We start from the raw sequence: 21295 nt of genomic DNA, 5'->3' as shown, positions 1-21295 counted from the left end.
GCCTGCTTTCTACCTCATTCCGCTTTTATTACCCACGCAGGTTACACAGGAACACAACTTGCCTCAGTCAGTGCCGCTTATTTAGGATGGTCACACATAATCACCGATCATGCTGTTATGTTTGGTGTTTTTGTAATTATTCAATGCTATGATTCCTTGCACAACATAGAACGTTAATTACGCTTTGGTTGCCTGTGTTTGTTTGTGTGTTTCTGTAGAGGATTCCCTCTTGCGTCAGGATGATATTTGGATGCTGGATGGTGATGACCCTCAGGAGCCCGTTTCCCGTGTCCCCCGCCCTGATCACCTGGATTTTCTACGCATCACACCTCCAGAGGATGACATCATCGGGGACACGCCCTACTATCCCAAGCTGGAGTGCACGGTGAGGGCCCATGAGTAGCACAAACACTCACAGGCCAATATGAACTGTAATGTCTACTTTCACACCCAGAGCAGTGTACCATGGCACTTTCTTTTCCCTTGGGCACTCATGAGGATTTCTCTCCACTTGGGCATTTAACCACCTGATCATAAATTCTTAGAAGTGGATTAAAGGGTCATTGATTCTAATCTGTACACTGGGGTCCTAAGCCAGAACTGACTGAGATCATTCCATTCAAACCTTTCTTGTTCAGAGCAAACACAGGAAAATCTCACGTTCTCTTGTAGCCTTTCTGGACAATTTTGTAACCTTATTTTCTGTTGTGTAGGCTATTAAGATCTATCTTTGTTGCAACACAGCAAAGGTAGCAACACTTCATATTTCATTTGCCACTAGGCATGTGATTTAGGTAATCCAGTATAAAAAATGTGTCTAAAAAACCAATTAATTGTTTCCAGTTGTTTGCTGCTGGCCATATTTATCCAAATAAGTAGTGCAATTAAAAAGCAACTACCTAACTATACTTGTAATTCATCCTATCCATCCTATAGAGTAATGTTTAAAATATATTTCCATCTCTACAAGGCTCCAGATTCCATTGTGCTTGCTTTGTGTCAGACACATTCATTCCTGTGGCAGATTACCAGGGTGTGGTTTAAAGCAGGTAATCATGCATTGTTTCCTTAGGACACAATAACTGGCTTGAGAATAATCAGTTAACATACCAGTACAAAGGGTAAGCTGTACAGAATTAGGCAGTCTGTATTGTTGTGAAAGTGACAGCCATCTTGAATATTTAGCTTTGGCATGTTTTCATTGTCGCTCTCATGCATTTTTATGGCATCAAAAAAACACACCTCTGTTGCACATGATGAGTTCTCATTGTGTTGTAACAAGTGATCTGACAAAGGGAGGGGCATGGTGCTAACGCAATCCCATGCTGTAGGTGTGACTTGACAGTCTCTTAGATCTGCAGTTTTTACATCTGCAACTTGTAAGGAATCCTGTTTGAGATGATATTGTACGCAGTCTAGTACACAGTCTTGTCTATCAGTGGTGGTATAGTGGTGCTTCTTTCTAGTGCAACCTCTCAGGGGATTTACTGTGTGTGTGTGTATGAAATACCACTGCTCTTACATAACTTAATTCCTCATGAGAAGCCCCCACCTTATGTGTGGCTTTCTTCAGATGAGGGAAAAAACAATCACTGATACTTAAAATAAAATGGAATGATGAGCACAAGAGGATTAATTTAAAAATGTTTAATTTAGGACTGTTGTAAAAACTGGATTAGAAACATTTACAAAGCTTGCTTAGTCTGTGCTCAATGAGGCAGTCTGAAGGAAGGCATTCAGGAAGGGTGACCTTAGGTTGCTCAGGGCAACCACAGTTTGAAGAATGTTGTTTTCTTAAGCACGCTCCTGACATTTAAGTAAATTATCTTTACAAATATCTATCAAAGGTTAGATCATATTTTAATCATAGGAGCTAAGCTGAAAAGATAGTTGTAACACCACAGGGGATGACTCTCTCTGTTGTTTTTATTTTGTCATTTAAACTATATAGGTATTACCCTTTCCCACATAGATTGTATTGCCTGTTGTTAGCTTGTAAGCTGTAGCTAACGTTAGTTTGTAAACTTTTTGAACCCCCATAGAAACAGTGTCTTCAAATTCAAACTTCTGTTGCTTCATTGCACAGTATTTATTATATTTTTAGTTCAATAGTATGTTGGCATTCATAATGAAGGTAAGTGAATCAAAATGACATTTTCTCAACTGTATTCAGTCCTGTTCAGCCTGAGTGTTCATGAGCTGCTAATCACAGAAGGTTTTAAATGTTAGCCAGAGCTGGCTATAGCCACGCTCACTAATCACACTCTACTAAGCCCTGTATTGCAGTAGTTCACTGCTTAATGGTGCAATGTTGGGTTACTGGATCTCTACAGCTCTCCACCTGACCACAGACTGACTCCCCCTCCGTGTTTACACTTTTACCTCGGCAGCCATTTTACGGAAGTGAGCAGAGGTAATCAGACACCTGTGGTGCCGGGTGCTACAGGTCCCCTCCCAGGAAGGGAGGGATCTGAAGGGAGGCGTCCCCGGACTGGGTAGACCAGCGAGACGCATTTTTTTTCCAACCTGGAGGTTTTTTTTTTCCTCACACAACAGCTCACAGGAGTTTCCTGCAAACTGAGACAGACACACGCAAAGGAAGACAGAGTCAAACTTGAAGAACGGCTCAGTCATGGACTCCAGACTGTAAACCAGCACATAAAGAAGAATAACCCACACCATTATGGACAATGCTGCTCTGCTTGTTGGAATAGTTGGAAATGCTTTGTGAAAGGCAGGTGAACTCTGTTCTCTCCCAGGGAGATTACAGCAGGACATGTTTCCAGCCGCTGAACAGCTTGACTTATCTTGCAGCGTCATGGGAATCTTGCTCGCACATCTGAGACTAAAGTGAACTACGGACAATATACAGTCAGTAGTAGTCCGTATGTGATAGAAAGAAAGTCTGCTATATGCAACCTGTTTGTGTGTCTCTTAACTCACTTAACAGGATTGTACGATAGCATTTTTATAATTTGTGCCCTCCTGGAGAAGGTAAGAGGAGCTGGGGAGATTTGTTCATACAAAGGCCTTTTGTTTTCAGCCAACGGTAGAAGTGGAACAGGAGCAGCTTGGATAACTGGAGGTGGGGAGATGAACCTTTTGTGACATTTTCAATGGACACTTTGCTAGAGCTACTACCTGTTTTGGTTTGGCTCTCTTTTGCTTTCAGTTGGTGTGACATCTTGAATAAAAATGGACAGTTCAAGTAATGGCTCCGATGGACAGCCCACAAGTTCCCTCTTAAATGTCTTCAGCAATCTCTTCACAAGGGATAGGTCTCCCTCCTCAGACGTGGAACCGGCTGTGCTGATGTCTTTCAAGGAAATGTCAGATGGCATGTCAGAAAGTCCTCTTGCTGAAGGTGGTCAAACTATGAACAGTGAGAACAAGCTCAAATGGAGGGAAGATGTGTTTCAGGGTGAGGAGAGTGGTGAAAAATGGGAAACTTGCAAGGAGTCTGGCAACCAAGTTAAAGCAACACCTGGAGGCTCAGCTGACCAAGATCTAGTCCTGGTCACTAGGGTGGAAACGTATAGTGACACGGAAATTGAGGAGGAGGAGACAGGCCGAAGCAGAAGTAGCCTGTCAGAGAAGCTAGGCAGGAGCGGGGGACCCAAGCTACCTGAGGAGGACAATAATACAATGGACCATGGTGATGGAGATGAGCTGAAAGATGGTACTGAGGCAGAGGCAGAGTACCAAGTGCCTGTGTTTAGAACACACAGACTTAAGGAGAGATCTCGCATAGAAACTATTCTATACTCAGACCAGCCCAGAGTCAGCAGAACTGACTCTGAGACAGTTCTGGTCTCATCGGTTTCCAAACAGGAAGAGGACTCCAGTCCCAATGAGAATCCCAACACCATGTTTAAGGGTGTAGAAACATTGGGTGGAGGAGAGAGTAGTGGGGAAAATGTGGGAATAGATGAAAGCAACGATTATACTGGCATAGATTGTTCTCTGCCTGGTCCCTCCATCATCTCTGGACATCTGGCTTTAGAGGCTGCAGATCATAATGCTGCAGTGGCCTTTAAATTAAAGCAGCATGACTTAGACAGTACACAAAGGGCGTATTCACATGCGCACATACACTCCAGCCAGGTGTCTTCCTCTGTTCCTTTCAGCTCTAGGACTTCTGAAGTCTCAGTCCAATCTAGTCCAGAGGAGCAGTCAGACACTGCTGGTATGACAAATTCAGATTTTAAGGAACCCATGTTGGTGTCGCCTGCACCCGAAGAGTCCACAGGTGACATCAAGCCAAGTGGCAGCCCTGTCTCACAGCGTGCAACTGCTGCAAAGACACCAGAAACAAATACGCCACCTCCAGCAACATCTGTTGCCACTCCCTCTACCTCCACCACGTCGTCCCCGTCCAGGGGCACGTTGCTCTCTTCAACCCCTTCCTTCCAGATGCCAGCTCTTTTCAGTGGTTTGCGGGTGCTGAAGAAAGGAGTGGCGGGGGACGAGAGGGAGACGCTGTCAGAGATCAAGCAGAGTGAGAAGGATGCTGACTTGGCTCTGCTCAGCCTGAAGAAGACGGTAAACAAGGCTAAGCTCTTCCCAGAGCAGAAGACAGCTTCTCCAGCCAAAAAACATGCGGAGCCTAAACCCATCGCAGACACTAAAAGCACCGTAATGGGACATCTCAGTCACCTCCTTAACCTAGACAACCACAAGGAGACCAAAAAGTCAGATGATGGGCAAGAGGCTAATCCTGAATACAACAGACTAAATGAGTCTGAGAATGGAGAAGAGGATTTGGGAGGGAAAACTCCAGATGCAAAGAGCACCACATCGCCACCTGAAATAAGGAAAACTGCGGACTTGGCCTATGAAACCTTCAGGAACTTCTTTGGCCCCAAAAATGTCAAAAAGGAAAAAACAGAAAATGTGGATTTGGAGGCAGTGAAAAAGAAAATCAAGAACGACAAGGAAAATCTGAGGTCTATTTTCGAGAGAGCCTCCAAATCTCCCGGCAAGGAACACAAAACTCTCACAGAAGTTAATGTATGTAACTGCACCCCTGTATCATTTTAAATCACTGCACCACATATCTTTGGGGGGAAATTTGTGTTGTGTTGACTACAAGGACCTGAGACAAACAGTGCATTTTGAAATAAACTGTTGCTCAAACACAGAAGTATATGTTCATGTTGTTGCATTTGTTGTCTCCCTTTAGACAGAGCTCACGTCCCCAGCAGACAGTGAGGACCGGACTCCAGGGCGTCTTCAAGCTGTGTGGCCCCCACCCAAAGCAAAAGATGAGGAAGAGAAGGTGGGGCTCAAGTACACCGAAGCAGGTAGGAACTACAAACTCATAGCTTTAGACACTGTTGCCTGTATTTACATCTATGCCCAGGAATGCTGACAGAGGATCATGCCAGTCAAGCTTACACTGACACACCTCACACTGATTGGCTTTGTTAGTAAGGACCAGTGGAGATGTCATAGAATGATATCTTGTATCAAATGTATGGACGTTTGTCTATGAGTCTCAACTCTAAACTTTGAAGCAAAAGTAAAGCCAACACTATCAAACCCTTTAGCACTTACACTTTACTCTGAAACCGGGTGAAAGACATCCTTCAAATCCATTTAAGAACACAGTGAGCCTGTGTCTGCGCCTTAATGCTGCTGTTTGTGTGGTTGCTGTTTAGTGGCACCACAGTGTATCATGTGTGGGTGTTAGTGAGGTAAAAATATTCATTGAAATCAAGAAGACTCTCGGCAGCACGCCATTTTTGACCCATTTTGTACTCTAAAGGTGTAATGACGCAAATAGGTTAAAAGCACACATGGCTGTCATTGTGCTGATTGAATTACTAAGTAAAAAGCTTTCCTTTCATGATCTGGGTTCAGTGAAATTGTGTTGACTAAAAGCGTACAGTGCATTATAAGAGTAGTGCAACAGCTGTTGGATGTTGTCTGTGGTGTAGCTTCATCCCTGAAAATAGATTAAGACAAGCAAGTGTGGATTATTCTGGTGATTTGCGCTCAGGATTGGACATTGCTGTCGTCTAAGAGAAGAGCATGTGGAATCTGAAAAACAGAGCAAAAGTCCAGACTGTGAGCTATGTAGTTAAACCAACACTTGTCTCAGATTAATCATTACTACAGTATGGTATCACTCCCATTTACTCCTTTTTAATCCTAGTTCGTAATAGGAATGACAACTCAAAAAACATAATAATGTGTCCAGTCAAATCCTCAAATTAATGAAAATGAAAGATTGACAGCAGATGACAGACATCTTTATGGAGACAATCACATTGTGGTGTACAGTATGTAACCTGGTAGGCCTTGCAGTTCATCATAAAATTGCTGTGAAAATATGTTACTATGTATGCTTTGCTTTATGAACTAACAAAGTACAACAGAAAGTGCAAGTTAAGTTGTACTCTGGCTTCTATTTTCATCTGAAATTGTACATGTACACAAATACTAATTTAACTATATGGAAATGAGGTGAATTATGTTGTGGGTGACCTCTTTCACTTCCCTGCCTTGCTGTTATTAGTGCCAACAGATCAGCATATTTTACGAGTTTTGACCTGACAAAATGTTTTGTTTCAGCTTTCACCTCTGCCAGCTGTATAATTTAAAACTGGTTGGTTAAGTTGTAAATATGGCCCTTCATACAGAAATTGACTCACCCTTCTGTAGAATTTTACCACTAAGGACAGCAGTACATCTTGTTGGGATTGGTCTTGTCTTGCAGATCAGCTTGATAGTAATTTAAAATGCAAATAAAGCAAAGAAAACATAGTTTTAACCCAATAAGCCCTTTCTCTCAATCTATAAATGAAAATAACGCCAACAAAGAGCTGTGATTATTGCATTGATAGCCTTTAGTGTACATTCATTAAATCAAAACTCCCAGCAGAATGAGTTTGTGTTGACGTACAGTACAAGTGTTCTTGTTCTGCTTACTTTCAGAGCACCAGGCTGCCCTCTTGCAGCTGAAGAGAGAGTGCAAGGAAGAATTGGAGAGGATGCATGTAAGTTACCAAATGAATTTAGTAGACATGTTACAACAACACTGACTGAAAAAATATTATTCACCAGAGAAAATTACTCCAGGCATCTGTGAGGGCAGACTACTGTAGTTAAAGAAAGCGGAAATGTAAATATGCTCTGGTGTACAATATTAAATAGAAAGATATTAAAATATCAGATGTGCGAAAGGAAGCAGCTCATTTGCGACAATAATTCGTGTGTGTGACACATGGCAAATTCAGTTACATTTCTGAGGTCCTTTTGGCTCCTCTACTCTTGTTATAGCAGTTGTCTGTCCTGACCACAAGATGGCACTAAGTAAGCATGAAATGCTCCAGCACAGCATTTACTCATAACACTAGAAATTTTCAGGTGTCACAGGTTTTGAAGTCGGGCACTTAGTATATACGTAGTCAACCTGTCAGCCGTTAGTTTTTAAAGTTAAATGTTAATTTTGCTTCAATATTTGTGCATTTTATACCAAGAGAAATAGTATAGAATGGTATGAAATGAAACAACTTACAGTAAATCAAACTGTCAAATGTAGTTGTGGTGTGTCTTGATGAAGAGAGATACTGTGTATGTAATTTGGTTAGAAGCTCACCAGATGAGGTACAGAATGACACAAAATATTCTTAGATGAAAATAATCACATTAGACCAAAATGTGAACATGTAGTAAACTATTAAAAATAAAAACTTTTGAGTGAACAAACTATTTGTATAATGGTGTAATGTTGTGATATATGAGTCTTAATACAATCTCGCACTTTTATACCGAAAGTGAATATCAAAACTGGGGCAAAATCTTACATAACGTGTTACGACTGCACTGTGTCAATTGGAAACATTTAAAAGTTCTTTCAACCATCCAGAATTTCATGCATTATGTATAATAACATGACTTCCAAATGTTAAGTCACTGCCACATACACACACACACACACACACACACACACACACACACACACACACACACACACACACACACACACACACAGTTCTATGATGGACATCTTTTTAATTTCCAATATGATGACTCACTCCAAATCCAAGCTAAAGGTATCAGTGTTTCATTCATCAAAAGCAGAGGTTTGGAACAGTGTCTCACAGGTGTTATTCATCTGCCAGCTTAATCAAGAGTCAAACTTACTTTGGAAGACTAAACGCACATAGTTCTGGCCATGTTACATCATTTGTACCACTGATAAATTGCTTTATGGACCATTTCCTTGAAAAATCTGACCTCAGAATTGGTTTTCTAAGTCTGTCTGTTTAAAGCGTTTAATTTGACGTCGACCTTTTAAGGGACTAATGCTGACACTGAGAAACATGTACCGCAGTCAGCCCACAAGAAAGGGTGGGAACGTGCCTAATTCTATTTCTAAACGGACATAAGTTAATAAGGCACATGTGTAAGATTCATTGCAAAACAATTTCCTTTCTTTCTCAAATCAATACTTTGCTTTGGTTGGATTGTTTTTCATTGTTTGAAATGTCAAATGAAAACTGGAGTTACCAGATTTTCACTGTGCGAGTCATCTATTAGGCTCAGTTTGGGGAAGAATTTGATGGGAGTGAGGATAAAAATAAAGCTGAAAAAAATTAAGACGGTTGTAAATTTTCAACAAAGAATCATATTCATGAAGGCCCCATGGAAGAATGATTTAAACCTGGATCCAAGTTAATTTGAGGAAAAGTCAATCATCTAATAGGATTTTATTACATGAAGTGAAATGACAGACATTTCTGATATTCTGGATTTGTTTTATTTTTGGCATTCTGCTCTTGCCCCTTGTAGTCAGATTTTGAGCTCCAGATCTTCCAGCTTCGAGGTGAGCATGCTGTCTCAATATCACACCTGGAGGGAGTCGTTGCCAAGATGCAGAGAGACAAGGCATACAATACAAGTCAGGAGCGAGGTGAGGTCCGCAATGTTGCTGTATCCACTGCAGACAACCCGACACCCAAGACGTGGCGCACTGTGGGTATCCAGACCGACAGGGAAACCTTCATCAAGAGCCCTGAGGGTGACGGCAGTGGGCTAGCTCAAAGCCCCACCCAGACCATCCCGAAAAAACTTAACTTTGACTCTATCGGACTAAATCTGGGGGTTAAAGCTGAAACAGCCCCAGGGACTCCCGGACCACCCCCACCACCTCCTCCACCTCCCCCACCAGGCCTCTCAGGACCACCACCACCACCACCCCCTCCTCCTCCCCCTCTGCCAGGTATCATGGGAGCACCGCCACCGCCCCCTCCACCACCTCCACTCCCTGGAGGTGGCATGCCACCCCCACCACCTCCCCCTCCCCCTCCTGGCCTACCTGGAGTTGGTCCACCTCCTCCCCCCCCTCCTCCAGGCTGTGGCCCCCCACCTCCTCCTTCCATGAAAGGATTCGGTTTTGGTCAGAAGGTGGAAAAGGCTCCACGGAAGTCTGTCATTGAGCCAGCCCATCCCATGAAGCCTCTGTACTGGACCAGGATACAGATACAGGACAATAAGTAGGTGTAACATTGCTTAAAATATACTCACATTGCTCTGACTACAATTTACAGCCTTATTTTTGTAGCGTGGGCCATCATTACCATTGTTAATAATAATAATGTTGTCACCAAGTTAATTGAAGAGAATTCTGGGATCTGGGAATGCGGTAACATTGCTAAGAAGTCCAACTGGGCAAGAAACATAAGCATTCAGATGATCAGACAGGTTTTAACAAATCCCCACATAAGCCACATTTATTGGGAAGAGAAATTAAAGACCAACATTAAATTATTACCCAGACTGTCTGTTATATACATGATACAACTTTAACCACACATGTTCTCTTTTACAGTGAAGGATTATTGTCAGTATTCCAGGGGAGCTCACTTTCATTACTACTTCCATAATAAGTGGTATAGATAATCTGGTGTAACGATTGACTCGTTTACAATGTGTCTTATCATCTGACCACTCGTGTTTCTTGACCCATCAGAATTCAGTGTAGCACAGCAATGAAGTGTTCCCAGATCTCAGAAATTACTTTGGTGAGTACAGTGTTACAACCAGTATTAATGAGGGCCAAAACTACAGAAATACGGCAGAAGTTGTTGTACAAAACTAGAATTAGCTAGAATAGCCGTGATTATGCTGTACAAAATCACTATTAGCCCATAAAAATTTCAGGTTACACTTACTTACACAACATAATTGCATTTTTTTTTACCCTGAACCAATTCAAACCCAAAGATAAAGAAAGCCAGGACAAGTATAACCTTAGTTCACTATATCATTACAGTAAGCACTGGAATAACATCTGAATCAATGCTCATATCATTTGACTTGTTTATAGTTGATAAGACTGTCTGATTTTTAAAGCTTTTGGTCTCATCTTGATGTTCTAAACCTGTTGTTTTGGGGGATTACTACAGAATCCCATCGAAGTGGGGTTTAGAAAGCCCCAAGCTCTGAATGGGAATATCCAATATTCAAAGTTGCAAGAGTGAAACCTCTGTTATCCCAGGCCTAATGAACCTCTAAGCTTCATTGACCCTGGTTTAATAGGGCCCTGCAGTTCTTAAGCACTGAACACTCCTATCCAGGGAGATATCAGAGATACTGTGTGTTTGCTGCACCACCATTCCCTCATCCAAGAACCCTACTGAGATAAGATGTAATTGTAAGTGGATTATCCAGCCCATTTACTGTGGCTGTGGTTGTTACCTCCGAGTGCCAGGCTTCCAGGTTTATGGCCTTGTATTTCCATGGCTGGATTAGTGGGGGAAGCTGAGTTGTGGTTCGCACTCTCTCTGGTCCTGGCCAACGCTGGAGGACTGACTGACTACACTACAGCAGTTTCATGTCAGCTATAAATCTAACTGTAAAGGGGCAAGTTAAGGGGCATTAAATGGGTCAGATGTTTAACTACAGTATAACTGGATCAGTTGTGTGATCTCTGTTAATGGTGTGAGGGGGAACAGTGCAAAGTTTGAAATGTTGCCAGGTGTCTAAATGTAAGCCGAAACACAAAGTACAGTTGGCTGCATGCAGGACAGACTTTCTTGGGAGGCTGCAATAAGAAAAGGGAACTTTGAGGGGTATTCGAATTCAATTATAGTCATAATCCAGTCAATTAGAAAGTTGTATTGCATGGAAATAGTTTTTGGGGTTTGGATGTGATTTTCTTTTCCAAGCTAATTTCCTGCACTGTTGGGTTCAGAGTCAGACACTGTTCACTGGACTTATTTTCCTCAGACTCTCAGAAGGGAGTGTAAAATCAAAGGAGGATTTTGGGACAGTATCATTATGTCCTCAACAGAAAAAAAAACCTCTTGGCTGCCCCAGATAAATACTCTCACCACTGCAAGAGGAAGCCAACTGCATGAAGAAACAATTGGACTTACTTGACTCTAATTGAGTCACTGGCAATGCAGTTGATTGTTCTGGTATTTGAGCCATGATAAGCCTGCCAGGGCTTATGTTAGTATGTTGCGTCCAGGTTGTCTTTCTCATTATAAATGGGTTTTGACTTGGGACTCATGAGACCTGCCCCTCTCATGAGATGAGCTGCCATGTCATGTCATATAAGCTATGACCTGCTAGAACAACTATGATGTGTGGAAAAGATGATAAGAAAGGGCGACACCAATAATTAAGCATGTGCAGCACATTAGAGATGTCATCATTACAAAATCTTTCCCTGAATAAGTTTATTTGTTCATAAGCCATTTAGTGTGTATGTTGTTTGATTAACAGAGTCTGGGGAGGAAAAGCAGAGACACGTGTTGAGTTTTAATGGACACAAAAGTGGATGTGTTGGTAACAGCAGAGTGCTTCACTCCTGAACATCCTCATGACTTAGGACACCTCTATTTCTTGTTTGTTTTTGCCATGTTACTCAGCAACTTCTGAAACAAAACATTGCCTCCTGTTTTCTACTTCATTTGCTGGAAATGATCTTTAATTATAGAAGCAAGTTTGTCTTTAACTTGTTTTATTTTCATCACCTATCTCACAAACAGTGCTTTTTAAATTACAGATCTGGTTTAAGGGCTATTATTGCCAAGTATGTGTCAGACAGTGAAATGGAAAATGGAAAAAAAAAACTGTTGGCAGGTTGATTAAACACCAAATAAGCTTCCACAAATAGAACACACAATTTGTTTAGCTTTCGGAGAGTAACCTAGATGTTTCTGTCCTGTTCTAGAAGTCAGCTCAATGAGTGACTGTAAATCAAATCTTCAGCGGATTTAGGTTGAAATATTTTTTAAAAAATAAATCACAGACTAAAATCTTCACTTGTTTTCCCAGCAACAGCACACTGTGGGGTTCTCTGAAGGAACCAGACATTGTCAACACCAAGGAATTCGAAGATCTTTTTTCCAAGGCCACGCTGCAGCCGAAGAAGAAGCCCCTGTCGGACACCTATGAGAAGAAAGCCAAAACTAAGAAGGTATACTTACTCCCCCCATTGTGCATTTTTTCTGGCATACCTTTGTCTCTGACTACAGCCACCTGAGGGCCTGACTAGTGTGCTTTCTTATCTAGCTTTGTTTAAAATAGGCTTTTTGTCTTCTGTCATGTTCCATCGTAAATCTAAGAACGAACAAACAAAAAGTGAACCAGGAAGAATGGATTGTGACTCTCATCAGGTCCTCCTCCAGACTGTTGCCTGCAGTTGCCAGATAATGCATCGGGCCAACACAGGCTATCAGTTTATGAGTTTACTCCCTTTTTTTTCTCACTGTGCAGGATTTTAATGTAGGTACGGGGATCAGGATTGTTGTTTTTTCCATCTGTGCACATTTATACTCAAGACGAAACAAGAAAAATCAGCGAAGATGTGCTTTGTGGGGAGATTGATCTAGCATTCCCCTACCCACCAAAGACACACTTGTTAATGTCATGTCAAATGCTGCAGCTCTGCACCTCTGCCGCAGCCAGCGCCGTGTCAGCATTCTGGCTGCCTCATGGTCCTCGCTGTGGCGTCCAAGCGGTTAAAAATCGGCCATTGCCCCAGACTGTCCCCTCTAAATCCATACACATCCCTTATCCTGATCAATTTGTCAAGGCTCCACTCAACTCCAGAGGGCCACAGTGTGTATGTGTGTGTGTGTGTGTTCTTCTGTCCTCGATCTCCATCCTTCTCATTCACCATTCAGTCTGGTCACTCTAAACTGTCCAACATTTGATCCAACTCAGACAGCCACATCCAGACACAAATCCTGCCAACTGTCTCCTGCCTGGGCTTACATCAGCCTGGAAGAGGTTTGACCCCGCTAATGGAAACACTGTTGAAACACATTCATATCAATCAAAAAAACTTTCTTTTGAACGTAGCATTTGGGCTTTTTTATTTAAGGAGAAAAGACCTGCATGGTCTTTAGTTTAGATACCGCACACTGGCTGGAGTTTATATCCATATTTAGGCATTTTGTCCCCAGCACTGTGAATATATAGCAGTCTTATATTTAATATAAAGGTCTGTGTTTAGAGCCAGCTAGAGCATTCACAGTCTGACTCTACAATAAAAAGGGAAAGTGAATACGTGAAAGCATGGTTGTTTTCAGACCCGCTTCGAAGGCCAACTCACTGGAAAGGTCGTCAAAATAGAAGAAACTTGTTTACTTAATCATATTTTATCCCCGAAAGTTTATACTCGGAGTTAAAAAGCGAGAAATCATTTGAGAGAGAAATCATCTGAATCACTGGCTGATGATGGCTTCCAAGAAGTTCAGCTGGTTAACGGGTGGGAAACAAAGGAAGGCGCAGAAGGAGGGGAGGATAGAAAGAAAGAAGAGAAAGAGAAAGTGAGGTTGAAAACTACTACAGCTACTGATTTGAGGAAGAATGGAGCATAGAAGTGCACTGAATGGGGGAGAAAGTGAATAAGGACAAAGTGGATGGTGAAAATGGGGAGGATGTGTAGGCACAAGAGCCAGTCAGCCACCAGGAAGAGTTTAAATTTTGGAGTAAAAGTAAAAACCTTCACTGTTACTCCAATTTGCAAACTTCAGAACAAAAGCTATTTACAGTGTCATACATTCTTGTTTTACTTGGAAAAAAAACCCTTAAATTTAAGAGACTGATGTTTTTACATGGTTATTCTTCATTGAAAGCAAAGAACTGTTTTACTGCTAATTTGGCTCTTAAAAGTGATGTAATTCTCAGAAGTTTGATGAATTTGGGCCCAGGCCAGAGGTTGAGGGCCTCAACATCACTCTGCAGAATCAGACCAGACAGTGGTCTCTGTCTCTCTACGTGACTACCAATACCAGTCAACACTTAATGCAGACGACCTGTCTCTGTCAGCGTCTGCACATTCGCATGTAACGTTGCCAGTGAATCTGTGTGAGGGGAAAAGTGTGTTTCATTTACCCCTTTCGTGTCTGTTTGTTTGTATCTGTTTGTGTTTGTATATGCCCCAACGTGTGTATTTTCCTTTGTGTGATGACAGCACATCCTCACGAGTCATTATGCACTTGCTCAGAAAGTGTTGCCAGATCATGCTAACACCACAGCCCCCGGGGGCTCTGTGCAGCGAGAGGAGATGAGTGGGAGGGAATGGAATGTGTGTGTACATTATGCATATGAGCCACTTCCCCGTTTTCCAACAACTCCACACGCCAAAAGTTTAAACTTGGGGGATCTAGGCGATGCCTACATGAGTGAGTTAATCTTTATCATGTGTGCCACAGAAAAAAATCAAAGCTCTTGTTTACTCTGGAGCCCTTCTCTCTCTGCTGATTAGCATATCAAAGCAGAGGAGACCGGACCGGACTGGACCGGGGGTATAATTGCAGGCATGTGGCTTCACTCCCACTGGCTGGAAGAGGCAATGAAGACAGGGCACCTATAGGGGTGGGGGGGAGCAGAGGATGGGCATGTCGGTGCATTCTTGATTGAGGAATGAGGGAGGGAAGGAGAAATGGATGGAGATGAAGAAATCAATTGAGCTAAACGGGCTCTTGAGTTTGTATGTGTGCAAATATGCACACCAGTAAACACAAAACGGCAATTTTCTCTACCCATATAAATCAAACCTGTATCAAGTTTATACATAGCGGATCTCCTTAAACAAACAATGACTTTAACCGGTTTATGGGAATGACTTATGAGCAATCATAGTACGTTTATTAAAAACATATTTTTGAAACCCTGGCTATGACGTAGGAGAGTGGGTGTAAGATTAACACCACTGGGTGAGACGGGGTTTGTTGAGTGTACTGTAGGTGGTTATTGATGGGAAGTCTTGATCCGGTTGTTATTGTAACATCTGCCTGGGTGATTCCAGACAGATAGTCAGACAGACAGTCACCGCAGAGCAGGCTGGCTGTTCAGCCGTGGCTGTGTAAACTATCCGCTCGGCTCTGGACCTGCTTCACCCTACCCACCGCGCCTAACATCAGCCACCTGCTTCAGCTCAAACCACAGACACTCCCAGTGTCTCCTTCCATCATTTTATTTATTTTCTTAGCTCGCTCGCATTTTCTCTCCACTTCTCCTCTTTTCTTTGACCTTTCTGTGTTATTTAAGTGTCCACAGCAGTTAGCAGAAAGCCTCAAGAGTGCTTTCTTTAAGATAAACACTTCTCTTTTTGTCCACAGGAGGGAGCAGCTAGCTGTTGATGTCTACCTGTCTCAGCATCAGCATCGCACGGCTCCCTCCGCTTTACCCAAGCTGTTTGCGTGTCTGAAACCAAGCATCCAGCATCAGTTGTCTTTTCTCATTAAGTTAACTGTTTAGGCTAATTGGCAAGTTCTGCAGCCACAGTGAGCGAGAAGGGTTCCTGGGCTGCTTTTAGTGTGGCCCGTCCAAAGTGGTTAATTAGAGGTGTTGGGAAAGCCTGGTACTCAGCCATCTCAAGTCCCCAGAGTGGGAGATCCCCAGTGATCCAGGTAATAGAGCTGGAAGCAGCATGGCACCCACTAACGCCCTGTAATGCAATACCCACTTCTAAGGCTTCTGCTCTCCAGCTCCCACTGGACAGCCCAGTAGCCGACAACGCCATAATACCTAATGAAGAAGCCTGACACATTAACTTTTAGAGCAGGGCTTTACCTTGCCAAAACTTTCTCTGGCTTTATGGCTAATTCAGTCATAAGTAATTGTGACCATGTGTAGGCACAAATAAAAATCCTGTGAATTTATAGTTTGTTATAAAAGTCCTGCTTCTCTTTGCCTTGCTCTTCTAGACTGTCCTTTTATGGTGCCACTTTTGCCTTTGTACTTTCACTGCGACTTGATATTTTTTGATTATATCTCACACATGTTCTTCGGCAAACTGGAGGAGGTGCTTTTCTGTTTAACTCTGCTCCCTCGTGGATGTAACTTGACAAAGTGTGTCTCGGCTATTTGTGTGCACGCTCCGAATTTCCCAGTCGTTTGCGTCACGATGATGTGTTATGACAACATGTGTTGATTAGTCTGCATGTTTGGGTCAATCCAGATGATTCGTAAGCTACTTAAACCAGTGGTTCTGAAACTTTTTTACATCAAGGACCCCTAAACTGACACAAATTAGACCATGGACCCCCATGTGATAAGATTTTGTCCCCCATCTGATAAGAATTTTGTTTTTAGATGTTTTATTACAGAAAGTGTATGAAATCCATGACCAAAATAGTCATACATTCTGTCATTGTGTTACTAATGGAATTATAATGAAAATAAAGTATTCCCCTTTTTGCTGGGGACCCCCTGGAATCCCCTCAAGGACCCCTGGGGGTCCCCAGACCCCACTTTGAGAACCACTGACTTAGACTAATCAGGGCTTCAGGCGCTGTGTCTCACTCATCATCTATCATCTGCCTCCGCAGCCGGGGAAGTGACTAAGTGATTTTTACCCGACCGCTTATCACAGAAATGAACTTTTTATTCACCATCTGTTCTTCAATTTGTTTTATGTCACTGGTTGAATAATAGATTGAAGATAATGTAATTTGGAGTCAAGCTCTGGATAGTATATGAAGCATTTGAAACCAGCATCACACTACATGGTGTCAATGTAGGTAACTTATGTTGTTGCCTTGTGAATAATGAGTCACTATCCTGTCAATCTAAAGAAAAGTGAGCATAAAATTATATGGTAATTATTCAGGTTAAGCCTTATTAACTGATGTGCATATTGTGGGTTTTACACTGAATCCTACTGATACTCTTGAAGCTTAACAATATCAATTCATTCTCTTTCTGTTTTTCCAGATAATCAAGCTGCTGGACGGGAAGCGTTCACAAGCCGTTGGCATCCTCATATCCAGCCTGCACCTGGAAATGAAAGATATTCAGCAAGGTGAGAAATATTTTCTGATATCAGAATATGTTCAACATGTCTAGAAGCTTGTGGGGAGCATGATATCATTTTCATCTCTTTCGAGGAATGAGCTCTTATTTCAATTCCGCAGTTATAAACTTAATTTACCATTAAACTGAGGATAACTCGTGATAAAATGCAGATGGAGTTATTTTTAGAGATGAGATAACGAGCCCAGCAGTGCAGAATAATAATTTCCTACCTTTGACAGCTACTAATTTGTAACTAGAGACACTTTTTTGATTAATTTCTGTTTCAAGTGGAATGTGGATGATTTTTCCAGTTACCGCAGTGGGGAAAGCAAATGGCTCGATTTGTCAGAATGTGAGATCGCAAAACTGGGATGAAAGCAGCCTTTCGGTTTTTCTGTCAGGCTGCTTGAAAATCCTCCTGCACTGGTTAAAATCAAATTGCCATCTCTTTCATTTGAAGAACTGCATGGATTGATTGCATGCTTGGTTGCTCTGTGGAATATGCAGGCGTGTGTGTGTGTGTGTGTGTTTGTGAGTGTGTGTTTGTAAGTGGTTGTATATGTGTGTAAACACATAATATGTGTGTTGGGGACAGCATAGATGGGCCAGGAATTGGTCCTGTCCTGGGACTGTAGCGGAGAGTGCCTGCCGCCTGCTAGTCTGAGCATGCGGCCAGCAGATCTGTTTATTGTAGCCAGTGACGGTTTCCACAAGCCTAATGGGACTGACACCCCACTAATGATCTAAGCATGTACAAAACCACCTTCCACAGTTAGCAGACACCGAGCTACCACATAAAACCACCTCAAACACAAGCGAAACAGCACATGAGACCAGTACCTTTTTTGTTTAGATTTTTTTCTCCTTTCCTTTCAGACCTTTCCTCTCTGCTCCAGTGTCAGTTTGTATAGATGGTTTGGTTAAAAAAAAAAAAAAAAGGCCTGCTCACACCCAGCGTGAGCCTGCTTCCTTGTGCCTTAATGGGAGGTGTAAGTAAAATGGACAATTTGAATCTGACAATGAAGGACAGCGCCTTAATAAGCACTTCTAAGGGCTCTGGTCCCTGGCCTCGCCTGCTTGCCTCCCCTTTGTTGCCAAATTAAAAGGACATGGGACATGTAATGTAATTAGAGCTACTAGGGAGGGAGAGAGAGAGAGGGAAGGAGGGGAGTAGAGAAAGCAGCACTCTGGTTAAGAGAGAGGGGGTCAACTGCACCCGCCGGAGTGACTGGGGGACCTCAAGGGCCACCATGGTTCAAGGGCAAAGGGAGGCTCTCCCCCACACACCACCTCACCTCACCGCACGCACACAAACACACACACACACACACACACACACACACACACACACACGTTCACACGCCACACATGCCCTTCCACACCAAAGCCGATGAGTGAAAAGTGGAAGGAGAGGGTGTGAGGCGGTTGGCAGGCAGGCTTTGATCTGTCGGTGTGGAGAGATATCCGGCTCCCCTCGGATCAGAGTGCTCCTGTGCACATTGGAGCAGGCCCCCCTTTGGTGTGTGATTGACGGCTGCATGGCTGAGGGACTGAATAATCCACTCTAATAAGATGTAGGAAATGGACCTCCAGCGTTCCCTCTGATCCAGACATTGGGACCACATTGACAGCTTCACTGCAACAGGAACAGCTGGGAACCAGAATGCAAAGTATTACCTTGTTAGCTGGAAGCAGTAGTGTAGTGTTAGAAATGTTTCATTTGACCTGTGCCAGTACGATACGAGAGTTTTGGCACTGATAGCAAAAATTGCACTTTGTTTTTGCATTGCTATAAGCTTTTTTTTTTTTTTTCCAACCTTAAAAAGCAAAGCCAAAAAAACAAATGCCTTAGTGTTTAAAGTACCATATGTTAATTTTGTCTAAACATAAAACTAAATTATGATTTAAATCCTAAACAAGAATCTGATTTGAAGTTTTTGTCGCCAACTTTTAGTTTTTGACACTCACGTAGAGAGATTGACCTCAAGCCTTTAAAACACTAAATTTACTTTAATTTACTGTAAATTTAATGTAATTCTTGTTGTATCAGTTTTTCTTCATTGCCTGGAAATCCTGAAGTGCGATTGGTTTTGGTGACAGTGATGGCTTGTCACATCGAGTGACTGATTTCAGAGCAGTAGGTGGTACGCAGCCGTTCCTCGGCTGACACCAACCAGACAACTGTCAGCTGATCCAGGAGCACTGGAGCCATCCCTCCCATTGTGTCCTCCTCCCCTCCTCCCTTACAGAGTCATAAACCTGTGACACCTCTCAGACACAGAACAGGAGTCCCTTTCTCTTTTTGTGCTGTCCTCCACACTCAGCCCTCCGTGCGCTCTTTAATTTGTACTGTTTTGAATCAGGCTAAACAAACATGCACCCTGTAGACAAAGAAGGTAAAGCGACGTCTTTCTTCCTCGAGCCATTTCTTAGTCCTTTGGCTCAATTCTTCACGTCTAAATTATGATGTCTACCAGCCTTTATTTACACCTTTTCTTCTTTGTCCTTTAACATCCTCTTCATCCTCTGTTTCAGCTCATATTCTCCTGCCTTTCTCTAAAAATCGTTACAGTCAGCTGTGGTGCTTCTAGCTGTGGACTCAGAGATTAAGCAGTTTCAGGCTTTCTGTTTTGAGCTGTGGTGAGGGGCTTCACAGGAGGAGAGGAGCGCCAGTATTGGCCCAGCGTCTGTGGTCTCAAACTCTGTCTGCCCCACAGCCAGGCCACACTCACACTAGCTTCACTACTTCAAGCTAATATCCTAAATTAGGTGTATAATTCAACTACATGGTGATTTGATGATGTGTTTTGTTTCTTGGTACAGGTGTGTATTTCTTTTTTTTTTCTGGTGTTGCCATTATGATTTTATCCTGCCAAAATATGTAGGAGATCCCACCTTATAGTTTTCCACTAATATAATATAAATTGCTTTTAACCAACATTTAACAAAATGACAGGGCTATCCCAAGTTTACATCCCTAGTCGGAAAAACAAATCTGTTCTTCGAGGACTGGCAGCGCTTAAAAGGGAGCAGGCTTTAGCCAAGATTTTATCCATTTATAAGACTGACTGCTTATAATGAATATTGCTTTCACTGTTCCAGCTGTTCTTACTGTGGACAACTCTGTGGTGGATTTGGAGACCATTGAGGCTTTATATGAAAATGTAAGTATGTAGGAGAAGTCTGTCTAACATAATAAAGTAGCAACAAGGATGATGCTGTAAAGTAATTTGACAGGTTTGAAGAACACAATGAAAACCTGATTATTTTTATTGCTACAAATGAGTTTTATAAGTCTTATTATCAGTGCTAACAAATGTTGTTATTGTGCAGCCTCTTACACTGCAAAACTTTGAAGATTTCTACAGCATGTCACTCTCTCACAGAACATATTTAGTTGTATTGATATACATCTGTGTGTTATGTCTCTTGATAGAGGGCCACCGCTGATGAGATGGACAAGATAAAGAGACATTATGAGAATTCCAAAGAAGATGAAGTCAAACTGCTGGACAAACCTGAACAGTAAGATCGAAGTTCAAACATTTTATAGTACTCGAAGAAAATGAAATATAATCCTGAATCATGATGAACTTGATTGCACTTATCTAAGAAATAAAGGTGGGCCTGAGGTACTGAGAATGTGATTAGCACAAAGTTGCTTGATATTGCACCCATTAAATTAGTTCAATCAAATTAATCAACTTGAGGTTCTGAGATTTCACAGGACTGATCAATTAATGCAAACACCATGAAAGTATGACTTGATATGAGTCTACAAGTCATACTGGTATGATTCCAGTATGACTTGTAGGGACAAATATGATTATTTGTGCAATAAAAATAAAGAAGACTCATTTAAATATTGTACAAGCCACTCAAATTATAATCTTGGGATATTGGAAATATCCCAAGATTATAATACATTGCCAATTCACTCAAAGTCTATATTTTTTATAAATGTCTTCTGGAACGTTTGTGTCTGCAAACGTGCATTCATGGACATTGCTTCAGTAGTTTCATCCTG

General features: G+C 42.2%; 1 protein-coding gene across 4 annotated transcripts in view; it reads left to right on the top strand.

The window, feature by feature from the left end:
* Window positions 1-21295, top strand: part of LOC122998347 (formin-like) — a 51310-nt gene that overhangs the window by 9369 nt on the left and 20646 nt on the right. For 3 of the 4 annotated variants that reach the window (XM_044375184.1, XM_044375186.1, XM_044375185.1), the window contains exons 3-10: window positions 219-385; window positions 5183-5303; window positions 6940-7001; window positions 8800-9503; window positions 12295-12436; window positions 17188-17275; window positions 20371-20432; window positions 20705-20793. In XM_044375184.1, the coding sequence (XP_044231119.1) occupies window positions 219-385; window positions 5183-5303; window positions 6940-7001; window positions 8800-9503; window positions 12295-12436; window positions 17188-17275; window positions 20371-20432; window positions 20705-20793 (1435 nt within the window). Of the gene's footprint in view, window positions 1-218; window positions 386-2169; window positions 5011-5182; window positions 5304-6939; window positions 7002-8799; window positions 9504-12294; window positions 12437-17187; window positions 17276-20370; window positions 20433-20704; window positions 20794-21295 lie in introns of those variants that run through there. The other variant, XM_044375182.1, reaches the window with a different exon arrangement.

The sequence above is a fragment of the Thunnus albacares genome, chromosome 15, assembly GCF_914725855.1.
Source record: "Thunnus albacares chromosome 15, fThuAlb1.1, whole genome shotgun sequence".
NCBI classification, from domain to species: Eukaryota; Metazoa; Chordata; class Actinopteri; order Scombriformes; family Scombridae; genus Thunnus; species Thunnus albacares.
Note: the sequence above shows the minus strand (reverse complement) of the source record. Positions and strands in the feature narration are given on the sequence as shown.